The following is a 19,317-nucleotide window of genomic DNA, read 5'->3' as shown; positions in this document are numbered from 1 at the left end:
CGATAATTGGATGAAGAATTGGCATCCAAGTTTGCTTTCTTTAGGGAAGAGCCAACATGTCCAATTTTCAAGGGAAACTGCGCGGAGCCTAGGAAAGATGGGCCACTTGTAAATACAGTGGGAGGAAAACAGTAAAGCATTCTTTTATCTTTGTAGCCGGGCAAGGATCTTTTGCAAAATATGTAGGTTTGAAATTGGCTATTGTGAAAAAAACAGATTCAATGTCAGGGAAGAAGAAAAACTGCCTACATGTTCAACTTCAACTGTTCCAAAATAGAGCTGTTTGCACTATTTTGATATTAATGAAACATGATCACGTAAACCAATACTTGGCTATCACTAAGATGGCTTGGTATAGAATGTCAATTGCATAAGCGCATATTGGTGCTGCTATGGAAAATTCTCCAATGCCTGGAACCAACCTACTTGTCCCACCTCATTGATATATAAAGTCCATCCAGGCTTTTGCACTCTAGCCGCTCCTTAATGAATTTAAAAGTAGGAAGATATCACAAGGAGCGCATGGGTGGCCGTCTTCTCAAAGTTAAAGTAAGGAGTCTCTGGAATACTCTTTTGCAAGATATTAAATAACTGTTCTCTTTGTAGAAGTTTTTGTTATTTTGTTTTGTAGAGTCTGTTTTGGGTTTTATGTGTTTGTTTGAATTATGTCAAATAGTGCCTTGGAACTGGTTTGCCGCTGCGAATTGCGTGCACTCAATACATATTTTAGCTACTATTTTCCCATCTATTTTTCAACTATCAGGGTGTCAGGGTCATATCCGGGTTCATAAGCTAAATTCAAATCACAGAATGCATGTTGACCTTGCTCTGGCCATCCATCAAGCAAAGATCACAGTTTAAGGAACTGTCAGGCAGTAAAACGGACTGTTAGCAGGGGGAACACATTATGATGATCTGATTAGTAGCCTCCACAACACCTAGGCACTCTTCAGCACATCTCAAAACCATCACGCATCCACAGCATGACAAAACACAATAACACTAGCACATGAAAGTTCTGCTGGGCAATAAGGGAACCTTGCGCCCCTTCTTATGATTACATTTTCTTCTTGTCAAAACTCAAAAAGGTATATACAAAAACCAAATTAACAAGGGGGTCCTGGGAGTCCCTCTGCCAGACATTAGACCTGGTTACGAGAGACTTACCCAGAGTCTTTAGCTCACTATCTTTCACAGAGAAGAAATATCCCAAACATATCAGTTTTTGTCCTGCCCTGGGGCAGTCCAGCACCGAAATGCTAGGCAATTCTCCTCTGAACAAGAGTACCAACAGAAACCCCAGACACGTGTTTTGGTCTGGTTGGACCTCATCAGTAGGGTGGATCTGTGCCTCTCTAAGAATAGTGAGTAAGGGGTCCACGTCTGGATTCCCCTAGTAACTTAGGGTGAGACCCAAAGTTACTTAAAAATGCGAATTAACAAGGGGGTCCTGGGAGTCCCTCTGCCAGACATTAGTCCTGGTTACGAGAGACTTACCCAGAGTCTTTAGCTCACTATCTTTCACAGAGAAGAAATATACCAAACATATCAGTTTTTTCTCTGCCCTTGGGCAGTCTAGCACCGAAATGCTAGGCAATTCTCCTCTGAACAAGAGTACCAACAGAAACCCCAGACACGTGTTTCGGTCTGGTTGGACCTCATCAGTAGGGTGGATCTGTGCCTCTCTAAGAATAGTGAGTAAGGGGTCCACGTCTGGATTCCCCTAGTAACTTAGGATGAGACCCAAAGTTACTTAAAAATGCAAATTAACAAGGGGGTCCTGGGTGTCCCTCTGCCAGACATTAGTCCTGGTTACGAGAGACTTACCCAGAGTCTTTAGCTTCCTATCTTTCGCAGAGAAGAAATATCCCAAACATATCAGTTTTTGTCCTGCCCTGGGGCAGTCCAGCACCGAAATGCTAGGCAATTCTCCTCTTCTCTGTGAAAGATAGTGAGCTAAAGACTCTGGGTAAGTCTCTCGTAACCAGGACTAATGTCTAGCAGAGGGACTCCCAGGACCCCCCTCGTTAATTTGCATATTTAAGTAACTTTGGGTCTCATATGAGTATTTTTTTGATAAGTACATGGTTTTTCGCCCCTTTTTTGGTTAAGAGGCCAGCATGAGTAATTGTATATGCATCTAGGGTGACTCACTCTGAACAGCAAGGGAAGGAAGCTGTACTGTGGGATCCTTTTGAATTTGTACTTTATTGTCCTCACCCACACAGCCCCTAAAAAGAGGACATTCGTAGCTCATCAGAATTGATGTTTTGTCTCACTGACATCTCCTATTGTCTCAGGAGGATAGCTTAGTGGCAACGTGCTCGCCTTGAAAGCAAGACGAAATAGAGCACCACAGGTTCGATCCCCGGGTCCGAGCTTAGAAACCTCTGGGTATTAAGCACGTTATAAATAACCTATAATATCATATTGTATCATATGCATCTTGGTCCCAATTCCTTTGCACCCCATAGACCACAATTTGGCTGCCACCCTAAGCGGCGTCACAATTCGATTCACCATAGGCATTGCTCAGTGCTTTAAGACTGCTAAGGTTGTGATATGCGTAGTATAAAAGACTAATAACATAACGTATCTCTCAGAATCCTTCCAGGGATACCAGCCATGCAGCCATCTGTTGATAGGGATGATTATGGGGAACTGATTATTGGGTAGACGCCTACATACATCTTCACCCCTCTGGAACTCTTGCCCTGAATATGGGAACCTTGATGTGAAATACAAACTCATCGGAGGCTTAAATAGCTTTCTGATTGAATCAGTGAATGGCCAGGAGGCACACCGACTGCAATAAATCCTCCCACCCATTTGTCAAATAGACTATACCCAGCTCCCAGCATCACCATACAAAGGCAGCCAGTCACACACCACACTCCGCTCTTCTTCAGTTGCCAACGCCTAATGATGGACATATACAATTCTGTACACCACTCTCCTCGTCAAGTGTTTACTGTCCATTCCTCACCACCAGACACGCTTACTGAACACTTAGAATAAGTGCCTGATTCTACTCGGGTGTAAGTCTGCACCTGGTTCACTCCCGTGTACCCTTGGCACATACTCTGAGGCTACGATTAGCAGGATATAGAACTTCACACAAAGGCCAAATAAATGAGAACTATATAAATGATCTATTGTGTTCCCCAAAATCATGTCCTCATCTTGCCATCGTTTTAGTTCTCATTTTTTCATCATTTTTAATTATAACTGTGTACTGTTTCAGTGCCTTACAATTACAATTCCACATGAATACCAGAGGGCCATATTTACATGTGGTATGGACAATTTTCATTTTTGAAGGTTCCTTATGTACTAGGCAATATCTTAGAACCCAAGGTTAAGTAGCCCATTACAGAACAGGTATTGGCAATGCCAACACTTTGGGCTTTTGTGTAGACATCGGGAAGGCACTTGCCAGTACCATTGTAGTGGTGTTAATGGGCTGTTGATGGTAGCCGGTGCAGAATGGTGTAATACCTGGGAATCTAATATCAATTCACTGCAAAAACTTAATATAAACAAGCCAAAACTGTTGGCTTTACCAGTGCTCGTTTTAAACAGGACTTCATGTACATGCGCAGAGTGCTTATAAATCGAGTGCCTGAAGGCAGACCTAATTAAGATCGTTTTATGACGCCAGCAACGGGTTGACAACTCCAATTAAGTTATTAACTCACAGAAGACTGCTTTGAAAAAATACTGGCAGGCACTTCGAGTGCAAGGTTTGATGGTAAGGCTTGATCAAAGCGATCTCATAGAGTTCCTATGAGGAGGTGTTTTGGACAGGGAGCGGCAGGAACTAGGTGGGAACGGCCATAGGGTTTAGCAGACCATGGGCAGTCAATGGGTGGACAACTAACCAAACAACACCTACAAGCTGTGTGTCCCTCCTCACATGCCATTTCTCCATAGCTGTACTCTAATGCAATAGATTTGGCTTACAGGTGTAGCATGAGACACTTAATAGCCCAAACTGTACGTTGACAGCATCTTTAACAGATGTTTTCTGTTGGGTGGGGAGTGCCATATTTTTGACTATGTCATTGAATTGGCTATTGCTGGCATGAGAACTGAATTTGGGTGGTGGGGGCTCTGCCAGCTATTATGAGAATACTGTTCTAAAAAGGTTTTGCAAGCAAAGCGGGTTGGGAGATCATTATAAACCACGAAGCATCTGATTACTGTTGTGGGCAGCACAATCACATGACACATGTTACATTACATTGCAGTTACAGGAAAGGAGAAATGTTGAAGACACATGAAAGATGTGTACAGGTAAGAGAAGGAATGAGCGGTAAAAATGTTGTTAGTGATAGTTTGCATGCTGTAGAGTCAGTGTAGAATGATCAAAGAAAAACGCTAAGAAAAGGACACATGCTCATTGCTCCTGTGAACGAAGTAGACCCATGTGGGCAGCTTCGAGTAACTACCAGTAAGTGCTAAATTTAGTCAGTGAGAGGTTGGGTGAGGGGCTTAAGATGTATTCAACCTTGAAGCAAAGAGGGTACACAGGAATTGTCTATACTGTACTGCACCACATGCAAATGATGTTTGTCTCACACCCCCTCAATGGTTTAATGCAGGGTTAGATTACAAAAGTAATGGAGGCTGAACCAAGCTGTGCTAGTAGGGGGGAGGAGGGGGCAGTGGTGGAATCTCTGGAAACAAATCGAAGCATGGAGTGCAGAGACCCTGACAACAGAAGACAGTGCAGGGGAAACAAGCACACGGCCACCTGCACCAAATATTATGAGTACAATCTGCACAGCAGGTTTTGCCCCTCACTGTGACCCCTTTCTCTCGCTATCCCTATCCCTTATGGTGCTCCTACCTATTCCTAGTGCACCTCATTACCTGTGTTGCCTTCCGTCCCTTGTGCTCCCTTTGCCTCACAGTTCTCCTATCCCTCACAGTGTCCCATCTCAACCTTTTGCCTCACTCTCTGGCCGGCCTCCCTTGGCCCTCCTCCTACCCCTACCTGCGAGGCTAAGAACCTTGCCGTCATCTTTGACTCCACACTTTCCTTCTCGGCCCATATCTCTGATGTCTCTAAAAAGTCAAACTTCCGACTGCACCTCCTCAGAGGTATTCTGCCTTTCCTCTCCTTCCCCCAGAAGCTCATGGTATCCCAAGCTCTGGTTCTCTCTAGCTTGGACTATTGTAACAGCCTCTTTCTAAATCTACCTGCCTCTACTCTCTGCCCTCTACAACTTATCCAGAACAGGACTGCGAGACTTGTCCTTGGCCTCAAGCCCTGGGATCGTATCTCTCCAGCTTTGAAATCTCTCCATTGGCTCCCAGTGGATGCAAGGATTAAATTCAAAACCCTCTGCATTGTCCACAAGGCTTTCTGGGGCCTGGGTCCAAAATACATTCAGATATCCCTCCGCAAATACCTCCCCTCTCGCGCTCTTTGCTCCTCCACCTCTAACTCCCTCAGGGTCAGTTGTTTTTCAAAGAAATGAATTGGGGGTAGATCTCTATCTTCGGCTGGGGCCTCCCTCTGGAACGGCCTCCTTGCCATTCTAAAACTTGAGGAGAACCATTTCCGGTTCCGGATGCACCTCAAAACCTTCCTGTTTGCTTCGGCCTTTGCTCCCCCTCTCCCCTGCTGATCTGCTCTCTTGGCACTGTGCACCTGGCCACCCTCTGTCCCCAGGTACCTGATCACCCTGCCACCTTCCTGCACTACCTCCTGGCCACCCCTTGCACTGGGGACTGTATCTGTACCCATACAGCCCCCCCATTTTTCTTCTTTTCTGCACTTATTCAGACTTACCCAGTCTGCTGCCTCAAACACAGCACTTGCCACTTGCTGGCTGCACTACCACAGTTTGCCTCAATTTTTATTCTATTTATTTTATTTATCTGCGCTCCTCGGCTTCTGCACTTTCCACCCTCCCCCTTCCATGCACTTTTTCCCTTTTCCCTTTCCCATGCACTTGCACGTTCTCAATGTCACTGGGCCTAGTAAGATCGTTTTTATGTTGTGCTGTGTTCTCCCTTGTTCCCCTCCCTTGCCTAGTCGCGCTCTGAAACACTTGTGTACGAGCGCGATACAAATAAAATATCGTATGATATCATAACTGTGTCTCAAGTTTCTCTACCACTACTCCATCATATTGGTGCCTGTTCCTCGTAAAGACCCTTATCCCTCACAATGCTTCAAGTGCATCCTTCCCAGTTCCCCTGCCTGCTCCTTACTATACTTCTGTTACTCTCAGTGCTCCTGTCTTTCAAATTTCGTCTTATCTCTCTCTCACAGTGGAGGTCACAACTATAGTGGTTCTTGGGGCGGGGCAAACCCCTACCACTTGCAGGAGTGAACCCTATACTATCTGTTGAGCTCATTCCTAAGGTAGCTGATAGTAGGTCATTCCTCAATTGCCAGATGGCGCTATTGTTTTGATGCCTGGGGGAATGGTAATGTCTATACTGCCCAAATGGGGGCCATGCATTATCTCATACATAGGAAAGCTTTTCACCATGCAGAGGTCACAACTATTGACTTTTACATTTTGGTTGTACTTTCTATGTCTTAAAGTATGCAATGAGGTCACGAAATTCAATAGGCAAAAACCTCATTCCTCCTTAAAATAGGTGGGGTTGAGACATTACTTAAACCAGGATGTAGAGAATGTGGGATGCAATTCAAACAGTGGAACGTACACTTGTAATTTTACATATTTGCATTACACATATTTACAACTTGGGCACATGGGGGTAAAGTGCTCAAGTCCCAAAACCCAGAATTTAAATCCAGACCTCCAGGTTCCAGGGTCAGAAACTTGGCCCCAAGAATAACATCTCTCCCCCCTGGCACGGCTGCAGTCCTTAAATAAACACGCATAAGGGCGGCGAGGCTGGTTACGAGTCCATGAAACCCCCCAAGTAGCAGTCCGATGGGCTCTTATTTGCACCTGTTTGGAGCATAAAACTATCTTTGCAGCAGCCTGTGTTTCCATACCTTCCATGGCTTCCAGAGAGTCCATTTTCTGCAGCGCTGAATAATTTACAAAACAGATGGCCTGCTGGTTGCTCCCCTTGGTTGTCAAAAGATCCAGGACACATTGGTGCAGGAATATATACTGTGCCTGTGTGTGGTAAAAAGAAGCGTCACAGAGATATATTTTCAAAAATGAACAAAAAGTGGCGACGCCTTTTAATGCCTTTTGTTCTAACATAGTGAAAACTGTTTGTAACACGTTCTATGTATGTTTTAATCTTGAATGCATGTTAAATGCATTCTATGTGTTTACTTGCCTATAATGCACCAACTTCCTCTTAACTCACGGCGCACATAGTTCTCTCAAGTTTTGAACATGCCCACTGAACAAAGGGCTGTCTATTCAGCCCAGCTTTTCTTTCTTTGCTTAATCGAGAACAACGTGTTATTTTTCTAATAATACCCCTAGTGCTTCATTACGAACTGTCTATATGTGTTTAACACTTTTAGTTCTAAAATAAAACCACGTCAGTGCCCTGAATGGCACCAGCCCAAGCAGCCTCCTTGCTCCTGCTGCGGAAGACCAGCCAATCCAGTGGAGGTAATGTGCAACCTATCCCATGGCTGGTTGCCTGATGATGCTGGTGGGTGGAAGGGAAGTGCAACATCCCTGTCCATTTTAGCCCCCCCAAGACACTCTGCCCAGCCTCTTTGCCTGGGGCTGTGGACACGACAATACGGTTCGCTTTGGCATTGCTTAGTAAGTAATTTTTAAATTCATTGAAGGGTTGAAATAAACATTCACTCTGGCATATTTTTGTTTCCTGCATACAAATGTTGAAAGAAATAACATGAGATCTTATGCAAGCCTAGTGCACATTAGACAGCGAGTGTTAGCTGTTCACAACCCAAGGCAACATGATGATGGGTGTACTGTATTCCACTTTGTCACAAGAAATACCCTTGATATACAGAACTTTGATGATACAGAATATACGTGTAAAATTGTAGACATCTGAAGAGAAGTCAGAATCTCTCCGCAACATCCCACTGTGAAGTTACCGAGTTACCAGATACCGATCTTCACATCACCAATACCACCTTTGCGATTCTGTTGATAAAACTTTATAATTATTCGTACACTGCATAATATTTGCTCATTCACGGTCCATTTTCTCTTAGTTCTCTGAGTTTATAATCCAATATATACATCTATATATGCCTTCGCGCTGGAGTTTGAAAAAATAACATTTCTGAATGACTTTCGAACCCTTGCATGACAAAATCTAAAAATATTCGTTTGTAATATTTGTGCATGCAAAATTTCAGAATTGTACATTAACAGCTTCATAGTTTACATTTTGTTTTACTTTGACCATGTTTTGTACAACTTTTAACATGAGGATTTCACACAGGGAAAAAAATGGTTTCGCCCCAAACACAATTGGCTGCTTCAATTTTCACAATTCTTGCAATGCGCATAGATTTCATCCAGAATTGCTGCACTGATAAAAACAATGAAAATCGACTTGGACAATTTTGAGGCATCAACGTTTTTATATTGTTTCTATATATCATGCATGCCCAGAATAAATGTGCATTTTCCATACAACCTATGCCAAGAACATATGAGTTTTACAGTTCATACATTACTCCTAGAACATGTGCTTCTACAACACATCCTCTTACCACACACTCCTACAACACGTGTTCCTATGACACACACGCTTATGACACAGTCTCTCAACAAGCTCTTAGTACACAAGCTTCTTTCATACGGCATATGCTACAACATGCTCCTATGACATGCACTCCTTTTTTTTTATTATTAAGTTTATTGAATTTTATAGAAAACATACAAGCAACAAACTTATCAGCATTGTAATCGTAGAACTCATTGCATAGAATCCACACCCCATATCCATCCCCAACCTTCACAGAATCTAAAAAGCAAAACAGGCCAAAAACCCACCCCACATATCATCAAACAATTTCAACTTTTTGTTCCTGCGAAGGATAACCTTCTCAATTCTGGCCACTTGCCTCAAGTCCTCCACCCATTCTGAACAGGTCGGTCTCTCATCACATTTCCATTTTCTCAAAACAATTTTTTCGCAGAATTTGTAGCCCTAAAAAACCAGCATTTCTGTGGATAAGTGAGATCTTCCACTTTATCATCCTCACCCAAGATGATAGTGTTATAATCAAAATCCTCTTGCAGTAATAGAACCTCATTAATCTTTTCAGTGACACTCCTCCAAAATGTCCTCAGTTCATAACAGTCCCAGATCAAGTGTTCAAAGGAGCCGACATCATGCTTACACCTCCAACAGGACTCTGAGTCAATCATCCCTCTCGCATAAAGTCTCTGGGGAGTCCAAAACACTCTATTAAGAATTTTGATTTGGCGGCATTGTTCTCCAAGATTAATGGATGTCAGAGTTACGTTTTTACAAAGAAACCTCCACCTCTCCACAGTCATATCAGAGCCAAGGACCTCAGACCACTTAGTTAACAACCCCTCTGCTGGCGTGTACTGTTGGCTCAGATTTCTATATACTTTGGACGCCATACCACCTAATGTCTTATATTCAGGTAGCCATAACTGCCAACCACCACCATCAACAGTTCTCTGGTTCCGCAGCAAACCTCTCAATTTTCTGTATTCACCCACTGTACAGTCTCTGAGATCTTTAATTTGTGAAAGTCTTCTATAGCTGATCCATTTGCCGTCTTCCATCAGATCACTCAACCATAGTACACCACTCAGGAGCCAGTTCAACCACAATAGCGGCCTCCCATTCAGCAAAATACCTGGATTCAACCAGATAGGGATGTAATCATTATCACATACCTTACGCTTACTTTTCTTCCATAGTTCCCTCCAACAAGTTCTCAGGAATCTTGTCGGCGGAAATGAGCGATAACCAGATCCATCCACCGTGGACAGTATGGCCCTAGGCGGCAACGGAGAAGAACTACTTGATTCTGCCAGCGTCCAAACATCCTCCGAATCTTCAATAAATGGAACCAGATGCCTGGCTCCAAAGGCCAAATGATAATTCTCAAAGTCAGGAACCCCCAAACCTCCACAGTCTTGGGGCAGCTGCAATTTCCACAAGCTGAGGCGTGGCTGTTTGTTCTCCCAGAGAAAAGACTGGATTAAACTCTCAATTTTCCGCCAATGGCCCTTCTTTACGTCCAGGGGAAGCACACTGAGCACATAGTTGATTCGCGGTGTTGATGTCATTTTGATGGCATTCACTCTCCCCCAGAGACTCAATTTAAGTGCATTCCATCTCTTCGGGTCCACCTCCAAAGATTGAATCACATGGGTAATATTGACATCCATTATTTTCGAGACATCATTCGTTAGCCAAATCCCAAGGTATCTCATCTTATTCGGACACCACTTAAAGGGAAAACCCTGCATCTTCAAAACAGTGCAAGTGGTTGATGCCGGCAGCGCTTCCGACTTGGTCCAATTGATCTTGTATCCAGAAACCTTGTTGAACCGATCGATCAACTCCATCAGCACAGGAATGGAGCTCTCCACATTCTGAACCACCACCAGCATGTCATCCGCATACAACCAAACTTTCTGGGAGGCTGCACCAAAGCGTACGCCCTCAATTCTATCCTCTTCTCTTATCCTCACAGCCAGCAATTCCATGGCGATCACAAACAGAATTGGCGACAGTGGACAGCCTTGCCTCGTCCCTCTCCCAAGTTCAAAAATGCCCGAGTCCATGCCATTAGTCCGAACACAAGCAGGCGGCCGGGAATACAGCAGTCTTATCCATCCGATCATGGTATCTCCAAAACCAAAGCCTTTCAATGTACTTAAAAGATATGTCCATTCAATACGGTCGAAAGCTTTCTCAGCATCCAAGGACAACGTCACCACATCATTATGGTGTGCTTTGCTTTCATACAGTGTCAGCAACAATCTTCTCACATTTTCTGAAACATGTCTGCCTTTTACAAATCCAGATTGGCCTACATCTATGATATCCATCAGCGCATTCTCAATCCTCAAAGCTAACGCCTTGGCGAAAATCTTGTTGTCCGTGTTCAATAAACTGATCGGCCTATAGCTGCCAGTTTTCACTGGTGATCGTCCCTCCTTCAGAAAAACGGAGATTGAAGCATGTCTTGTTGAACTTGGAAGGCACCCATTCCTCAAAGAGGCGCGCAGCATCTCTAGCATCAAAGCAAACACCTCTTCTGGGAAAATTTTGAAAAGTTCAGCTGGTAGCCCATCCGGGCCTGGACACTTCCCAGAATTCAGCGCATAAGCAGCCAACCTGAGATCCTCCACGTTCAAATCTCTTTCCATACACTCCAAGGATTCCAAACTCACTTTCTTCAGATGGCAGTCATCAATGAATTGACCAATTGTACGCTCAGATAAGTTGATCTCTGAAGAGTACAGGGTTTTATAATACGACAGAAATGCTGCATTAATCTCCACAGGATCAAAAGTCACCAACCCATCCTGTCTTTCCACTGCATTGACAGATCTGCCACTGTCCATAACCCTCAACCGATGTGCCAGAAGTCGATCACATTTTTCTCCTTTTTCATAGTAGTTGCTTTTGGTTCTAAAAAGCAACCACTCAGCCTTCGAAGAATACAAATCTTCCAATCGTCTCCTTTTCTGCTTCAATATTTTAATAGTCTCATCTGAAAAGTTTTGCATATTATTTCTCTCAAGATCCTGAATGTCCACAATAAGCTTTTTCACTTCTGCATCTCTCATTTTTTTCTTTTTGCTGGACAAACTAATCAACAATCCTCGCATATATGATTTGAAGGCTTCCCACACAAACTCCACCCTGACTTCACCAGTCCAATTCACAGATATAAAGAATCTCGCTTCTTGAACAATTTTGTCCACAATTTCATCGTCGTCCAAGAGGGAGACATTCATCCGCCAGGTGTTAGACCTAGGAACCGGGAAGGTCAATCGCAAGTCTATGGAGATTGGAGCATGGTCCGAAACAAGTAGTGATCCGATGTTACCCCTTTGGAATGATTGTGTACAGAGGCCAGAGGTCATAAAGAGGTCAATTCTCGAATAAGCATTATGCCTTGCAGAGAAGAAAGTATATTGTCTCGTAGAAGAGTTTTGCAATCTCCAAACATCTGTGAGGCATCAATTAGTCTCTTTAATGCTGTTCTTTTCAGAGTGTTGGCATTGTCCACACCCCCCACACTTTTATCAAGTCCAGGTTCTAAAACCACATTGAAGTCCCCTCCCAAAATCACATTAATCACATTTACATTCTGCAACATTTGTGTTAAAGCTACAAAAAAACTACCATCACCCCCATTCGGAGCATTTATATTGCAGAAACAATACTGAGCATCCTGAATATGTGCAGTGACACATACTATCCTTCCATCCCCATCCTTCACACACTTCACCCCAGTGATCTGGAGATTCTTCCTAAAAAGAATACACACACCCCTAGAACCAGTAGTGAACGATGAACCATAAACATCACCAACCCACTCCTTTTTCCACTTATCTATATCCGCATCTAACAAATGAGTCTCCTGAAGCATCGCGACATCCACCCCCATCTCCCCTAGTTTACTCAAAATCACCTTCCTCTTGACAGCACAATGTGCACCATTCACATTCCAAGATACCACTCTGAAATTCCTCTGATAAGTGTAAGACATTGCTAGATCCCGTTTCCCAATCCTTGCAATGAATTCACAAGACACAATACTACCTAAACCTATAGTCAAGTAAAGAAATAAAATAAAAAATAAAAAAAACACACTCCTGGGCTTGAACCACCCAACCATCCAGAACATCCCTTCCAGCTACACGCTGAAAGGGACTACCCCCCTCCCTCCCTTAGGTCAGCCTATAGAAAGCCCATAAAGGGTGTCACAGACCACATTTGGTCAAATTCAAATGAAGTTGAAAATACAATTTGGTCTAAAGGAATTCCCACAACTCTCCAGCAAATGAAAGCACAAATAAGAGCATTCCTGAATAGATGCAACATCCCCTACTCAAAAACACTAAATACCACACCATGTGTCAATCACATGCCTAGACAAAACCTGAATTCTCTTATTATAACCATCAACGAATCACACTAATCCACCTACCGTCACAACCATCAGTGTAAACATCACAAATCCCAACTACTGCGGGCATGCTGAGCAATTGAGCGTGAATCATCACTAGAAAGTGTGAGCAAGTGTACAGAGAGTTGCAAAATACCTGTGTCCCTGCACCCTACCAAATGAGATTAGAAGCCAGATACAGCATTAAACTTTTCCATGGCATTCACACACCAATCCATGACTATCCCGGGGGCCTTACCACTCACCTTGCCAAGCATAAAAATCAGACTCTCCGGTATTTCCTGGACACTACATTCCCCCATGTGACTTCCATGGCACAAAACTGCAACCCCCACCGTGTTAATCCAAATGTACTGTATAACTGGGCACTCCAGATATAACGTGTTGGCACATCACTCATTGCGCTTTGAGAATGGAATCAAACCCTCTCCAACGTAAGCATTACTGCAAAAAAAAAACCTAATAGAAAATTCTGTCTGTGATTTGGTAAGTAGACAGAGGTGCACAGTCATATCTTAACCATAGGCCTCGTCAGTGTTCACATTAGATGACAGCACTATTACATTCTCACAGCTGATTTCGTTACTGCACAAAAGGAAACGTACCCATGCAAAGTAAAAGGTGTAGACTACAGTGGAACCCCAGGTACCCAAAAGTGACAACTCTCACCTTCTTTATGCAGTGATGGTAATGGCATACAGTTGGCTTTGTTATTACAGTACAAGTACATGTCAAATATACCCCACTCAGCATGTCAGGGGTGTGCAACCAGGACAAGAACAACTGTTACATATGCAGGGGATTAGCATTGGGCAACATACTCGCAAACGTGGCATTCCTTCATCTAATTCTGGCTATGGAAACACATTACAATGTGATCAACGTACCACAGCTGTCCGGGATAAAGCCGTGCAAAGAGCATTCCCCTCCCCTCAGCCACAACACATGCACCCCAGCCTCTACACCCACTGTGCCCCCCAAACACCTGAGCATGCAGCAAGGCACATTGCCTGGAACACGCGTGCTGCGGCCCCAAAGGAGAACGCGCCACTACGCCTTACCTCAAATGTGCGTCAACAGTGGCCGGTCACACGCATCCACCAATCCAACACCCCACTGCCGGCAAGACTCCGAAGGGTGTCGCACGGCCGACATTTCCGGACAGCACGACACCTCCCGCACTCCGTCCAAACAAAAACAAGCACCATCACCTATAAAAAATCTATAGAGCGCGTACTGCCGTAGAGTAAAGCACCCATTATCCGAGCCCACATCAAGCCTACGTTCGAGTGAAAAACCGTTACAGCATATTTGAAACATTAATAACGCTCTGATACCTAAACAAACCAATTCCCATCTAACAAATTCAGGAAAAAATGAATCAATAAAGAAAAGTAACCTTACATCTTCACAGCTTCATACATCATGCATCACATCAATCTGCAATACTATTATCCAAGTTTAAGCCCCCAGCCTTTTCAGCTTCAACTGGATCCTCTGTGGTTTTGACACCTGATCCAAAAAATATCTTCAGTGTCGCTGGTTTCACCAGCAGAGTTTTAATCCCCTTTTCTTGTGCCAAAGCTTTTGCACTTTTGAACGCCTTCCTCATTTCCACTATTTCCTTAGGGAAATCTGGATAGATCGCCAATTGATCTCCATTTAGCAGAAGTTTTCCTTTTTCTCTCGCAGCCTTTAAAATCCTTTCCTTTGCACTCACTCTGGACATCACCATGATGATCTGTCTTGGTTTTCCGGCCTGGACCAGTTTACCAGCTCTAAAGGAGTAATCCATGTCCATTTCTTTTAGGATGTTGTTACCCAAAGTTGCCTCCAGTACTCCTCTGACTCTGTGATCGAGGTTTTTGTCCAAAGCAGGGTCTTCACTCACACCCAGCAAGCGCAAGTTCAAGTTCCTTTGATCAGCCTCCAACATCAGGTTCCTCCTCTTCAAATCAGAAACTTCATATCTCAACTCCTTGTAGGCCCTATAACTCCCTGCAACCTCCGTGGCCAAGGTTGTATTTTCTGCTTCCACTTTGGTGACTCTATTCTCCAGGTGACCGACTTGAGAGGACAATTCACTGAGGGTAACCTTCATTTCCTTCACATCCTGGGCAATCTGGAGAAGCAGTGCATACATGTCACCATTCTCTGAACTCTCACCCATCTTCTCCCCTTGTTTAGCTTTTTTGGAGTTGGCGTTGTCAGGGATCTCAATCTTCTTCTTTGATATCAGCGCAGGATTCATTTTTCTCAATTTCCAATATTATTATTATCCATAGGCTGGGAGGGAGCAGGAGCAGTTGGTTTAAGCTGCTGCCTTGTTCACCAACACTCCTATGACACCCTCTTAACACACACTCCTACGACGTGTGCTCCTGCGACACATGGTCCTACAAAAACACACACTGTTAAAACACACACACTCAACAAGTGCTGCTATGACACGCACTGCTACGACATGCCCTTCTACGACACATGCTCTCTATATATTTGGTTCATGTCCATAATAAAAATACATCTTTTGTGCGAACTGTGCTCACAACGTATGCGTTTCACAGTTAAACTATGCCATTGCATCTTATAAAAACTCACATGAAAGTCATTGCTAATTTGGATGTCATCTTTCAGATTAAATCAATGTGCATGCACTGCACAAAGAGGTGTGGGGGATGTACAGTTCATACATTATGCTACTCCTTTCACACATGCTCATACAACACACCTTCTTACCACACACACTCTTATGACAAGCTCTTAGTACACAAGCTCTTATGACACAGGCTCCAACGGCATACACTACAACATGTGCTCCTACGACACATGCTCCTATGATACCCTCATACCACACACAACTATGGCATGTGCTCCTATGACAGATGGTACTACAACACACTGTTACAGCACCCACTCCTACAACAAGTGCTCGTATGACGCGTGCTGCTATGACGTGTGCTCCTATGAAACATGCTCCTATGACACGCGCTCCTAGGCGACACACTCTATCTATATTTGGTGCCCAGAATGAATGTTCATCTTTCATACCAACTGTGCATACATCATGCCATTGCATCTTCTGAAAATTCACATGAAAGTCAGGCTGACTTTGATGTCAGTTTTTACATTTCAATTGAATAGTGTACAACTTCTTACGCCTCTTTGTTTTGTACGTGCACATTAATTCAAGTATAAAAGTTATATACACCTCTTGTACGTATTGAAAATGTACACCAAAGTTAGAATAAATATACAAATTCTATTTAAAATGTACACATGTAGAGTAGGTATGTTATGCACTCTCAGAATAAATATGTTGCTTGTGTACAAAAAAGTACCCAGCTATGTACAGTATGTACCTTATATGCAATCAGAATATACAGCTACTATACAAAATGTACACAGAAATGTAAAGTATGTACATTACACATGGTCAAAATAAATATTCAGCTTCTATACAATATGTACACAAACGTAAAGAGCATGTACATTACAAATTAAAAACAATCACATAACTGTAAAAAAAAAGTTGGGATTACAAAAAAAATACAAAATAGCTGAGGTTAAACCAACAAAAACTTAAAGTGTACAAATATTAAAAATGATTATGTTAAGGTAACAACAAGTACAAATGTATCAATTAATGAAAAAAGATAGTATATAAAAATAAAATATGGCAACCTGAACTCACCCATAAACCTATAAGCACACAATATTATCAAGTAATATTAAAATACGTACAAACAAATTATTGTGTAAAATGTAAACATATCCAAATCTTTATGAAAATGTACACCTTTAATAAGTGTTAAAGTATAACATGTTGAGGATTCCAAGATGGCGGCCGAGCCGGGTAGACGTGCGTGAGCGGAGCTCCGTCCCCCAGCTTGGGCCGCAACAATAAAGAAATACAACTAGCAGTCATTCTGCCCTCCAAAGCGTAGCTCCCTTCAAGTATCCTGTGGTAGGCAAGAAGCAGGAAGAGAAGCCGGCATCCAACGACACAACTACGGTGAGAAGAGGACCCGTCGTACCCGATGAGGAAGCGTGCCAGCAGGCCCGCTCCAAAGTAGCCCAGCAATCCGGAATCGCCGAAGCAGCAAATCGCACGAAGGAGTCTCTGGACTACGAGGCATTCCATAGCAGAGAATATCCCACCAGGAAAAGAGACCCGGACAACAGTAGCGGAAGCCCCAAGACACAGACTGACGCCGGGATCCAGGCCGATCATCAGAGCGGATCTGGATGTGGTGCGCAGCTGAGAGCGAGGCCCGAACGGTGGAAGAAGACACACAACCCCACGGAACAGTCCCGAGGGAAGAGGCGCCAAGGCAACTCCGAGCGGCGGAACAGGAGTCGGAGGAGGAGCCCCCTGCGACGCTACTGCAGAGAGCCACAAGCATCGGGAGGGGACCCCTCCGAGGCAAACATCAGATGCGGCAGAGGCTGCCATCCCCAGGTACGCAACACCCGCCCACGGGGAAACGAGGCCTGAAATAAGATACCCAGGATAACCTAGGGAGGGGAGGCATGCAGAACCCCCCGAAACAACAATTGAGCTCACTCTCCATCCCACACGAACATCACACTAAGCGGCAGGCCCCGACCCAGAGTCAGGGGGAGAAGGTCCCTCCGGAAGGCAGCTTGGCCCGAAGGGGAGGTGACAACAGGTCCCAGAGACACCGGAGCTAGCCCCCATAGCCCCCAATGGATAAAAGACCAACTGGAGCTCCAACACCCAACAGGAGGAAAAAACGGGCGCTCTGAGTTGAAAAAGGGGCCAGGGGAAAATGCCCCCCCAGGAGGGGCCCATACGAACATAGAACACAACGGGGACCTGAGGGAGAAAGCCAGAGCTGCGGGGATAGCACTATCCATAAGAGACTCGGAATACACACCCCATATATCAGAGAAGGCAATTCCCAATATCTCATCCATTCCCTACGAGCCTAATGACACACCGTCAGAGAACACACTCGCGGGATATAAGAAGCAGGAAAGCTCCGGATCAACAACACACAGAAGAACCCAGCAGGGCCAAGATTGCCCGACAGGGCACACGCAGCAGAGCAGGCTCCCACCTGGAATCCAAGGCCACCGCGAATAATTAAAAAAGACACCTAAATACCTAAGGAGGTACACACATGTCAAAATCCAGGACAGGGGCAACAGGCGACAACTTCTAGAAACAGCAGATCCAAACCAGATCAGGACTTGATCCAACTCTAGAGTGCAGACAAAGACGTGCCCACACAAACAAACACGCAGAAGGGCAAGGGGAAAGCTACACCAGAACCGAAAGGAGATGCGGAAATGGCATCGAAAGATGATATGACCAATTCATGTCCTCCACACAGGCACAATTCGAAAATATGAAGGGGGAATTGAAGCAAGCCATCCAGGAACTGAAGAGGGACGTAGGGAATCTAGAGGGGAGAACAGACAAACTGGAGAGAACGGTCCAGAACATAGATGAGGAAACGCTTCAACACGCTGAGGCACAAGAACGACTGGCACGCCTCGCATTGGAATTAGAAACCCAATGTGAAGATTTAGAAAACCGATCCCGGAGGTCAAACATAAGAATAAAGAATATGCCGGAAACGATGGAGGTAAAAGACCTCCGCACGGCAGTACAACAGGTGTTTCAAGACATACTCACAGATGGCTCATTAGAAGAAACCCAGATAGATAGAATACATAGAGTAGGCCCCCGAAGATCGGGAGAACCTGGGGCCCGCCCAAGGGACGTACTAGTATCAATGACTCAGTACACACAAAAAGAACAAATCCTGAGAAAAGCTAGGACAATAGATCACATAAGAATGAATGGCAAAGAAATACTGCTATTCCAGGATCTCGCACAATCCACACTCAGGAAGCGAAGAGAGATGTCCCAGATAACAAAATACCTAACGGAGAAACAAGTGCGCTACAAATGGACTTTCCCATTTGGCCTCCTCTTCACGTGGGAGGAAAGACAACACCGCATCACCACCTGCGAGGAGGGTCTCAAGATTCTGGGCAGGCAAGATCAAGAGACGGAGCCTCTAAGGGACAGAGAGCTCCACAGAGGAAGACGAGAGCCAAGAGACTGGGAGACACAGACAAGAAAGACAAGACTCCAATCCCGAAAACCGGAACTCAATTAACTCCGCCCCCAGATACGGAGGACATAAGCTAAGATAGGCAGGAAGGAGATGCTTCATAGAGAGAAGGAAAACCTGAAAGGGCAAGAG

General features: G+C 44.3%; 1 protein-coding gene across 12 annotated transcripts in view; it reads right to left on the bottom strand.

The window, feature by feature from the left end:
- The window catches only part of PTPRQ (protein tyrosine phosphatase receptor type Q), a 2,012,995-nt gene that overhangs the window by 5,942 nt on the left and 1,987,736 nt on the right, over positions 1-19,317 (bottom strand). For all 12 annotated transcript variants that reach the window (XM_069629300.1, XM_069629298.1, XM_069629293.1 and 9 more), the window contains one exon: positions 6,989-7,115. In XM_069629300.1, the coding sequence (XP_069485401.1) occupies positions 6,989-7,115 (127 nt within the window). The remainder of the gene's footprint in view (positions 1-6,988; positions 7,116-19,317) is intronic.

The sequence above is a fragment of the Ambystoma mexicanum genome, chromosome 12, assembly GCF_040938575.1.
Source record: "Ambystoma mexicanum isolate Mex_15411 chromosome 12, UKY_AmexF1_1, whole genome shotgun sequence".
In the NCBI taxonomy this organism is placed as follows: domain Eukaryota; kingdom Metazoa; phylum Chordata; class Amphibia; order Caudata; family Ambystomatidae; genus Ambystoma; species Ambystoma mexicanum.
This window is presented reverse-complemented; position numbering and strand designations above follow the sequence as displayed.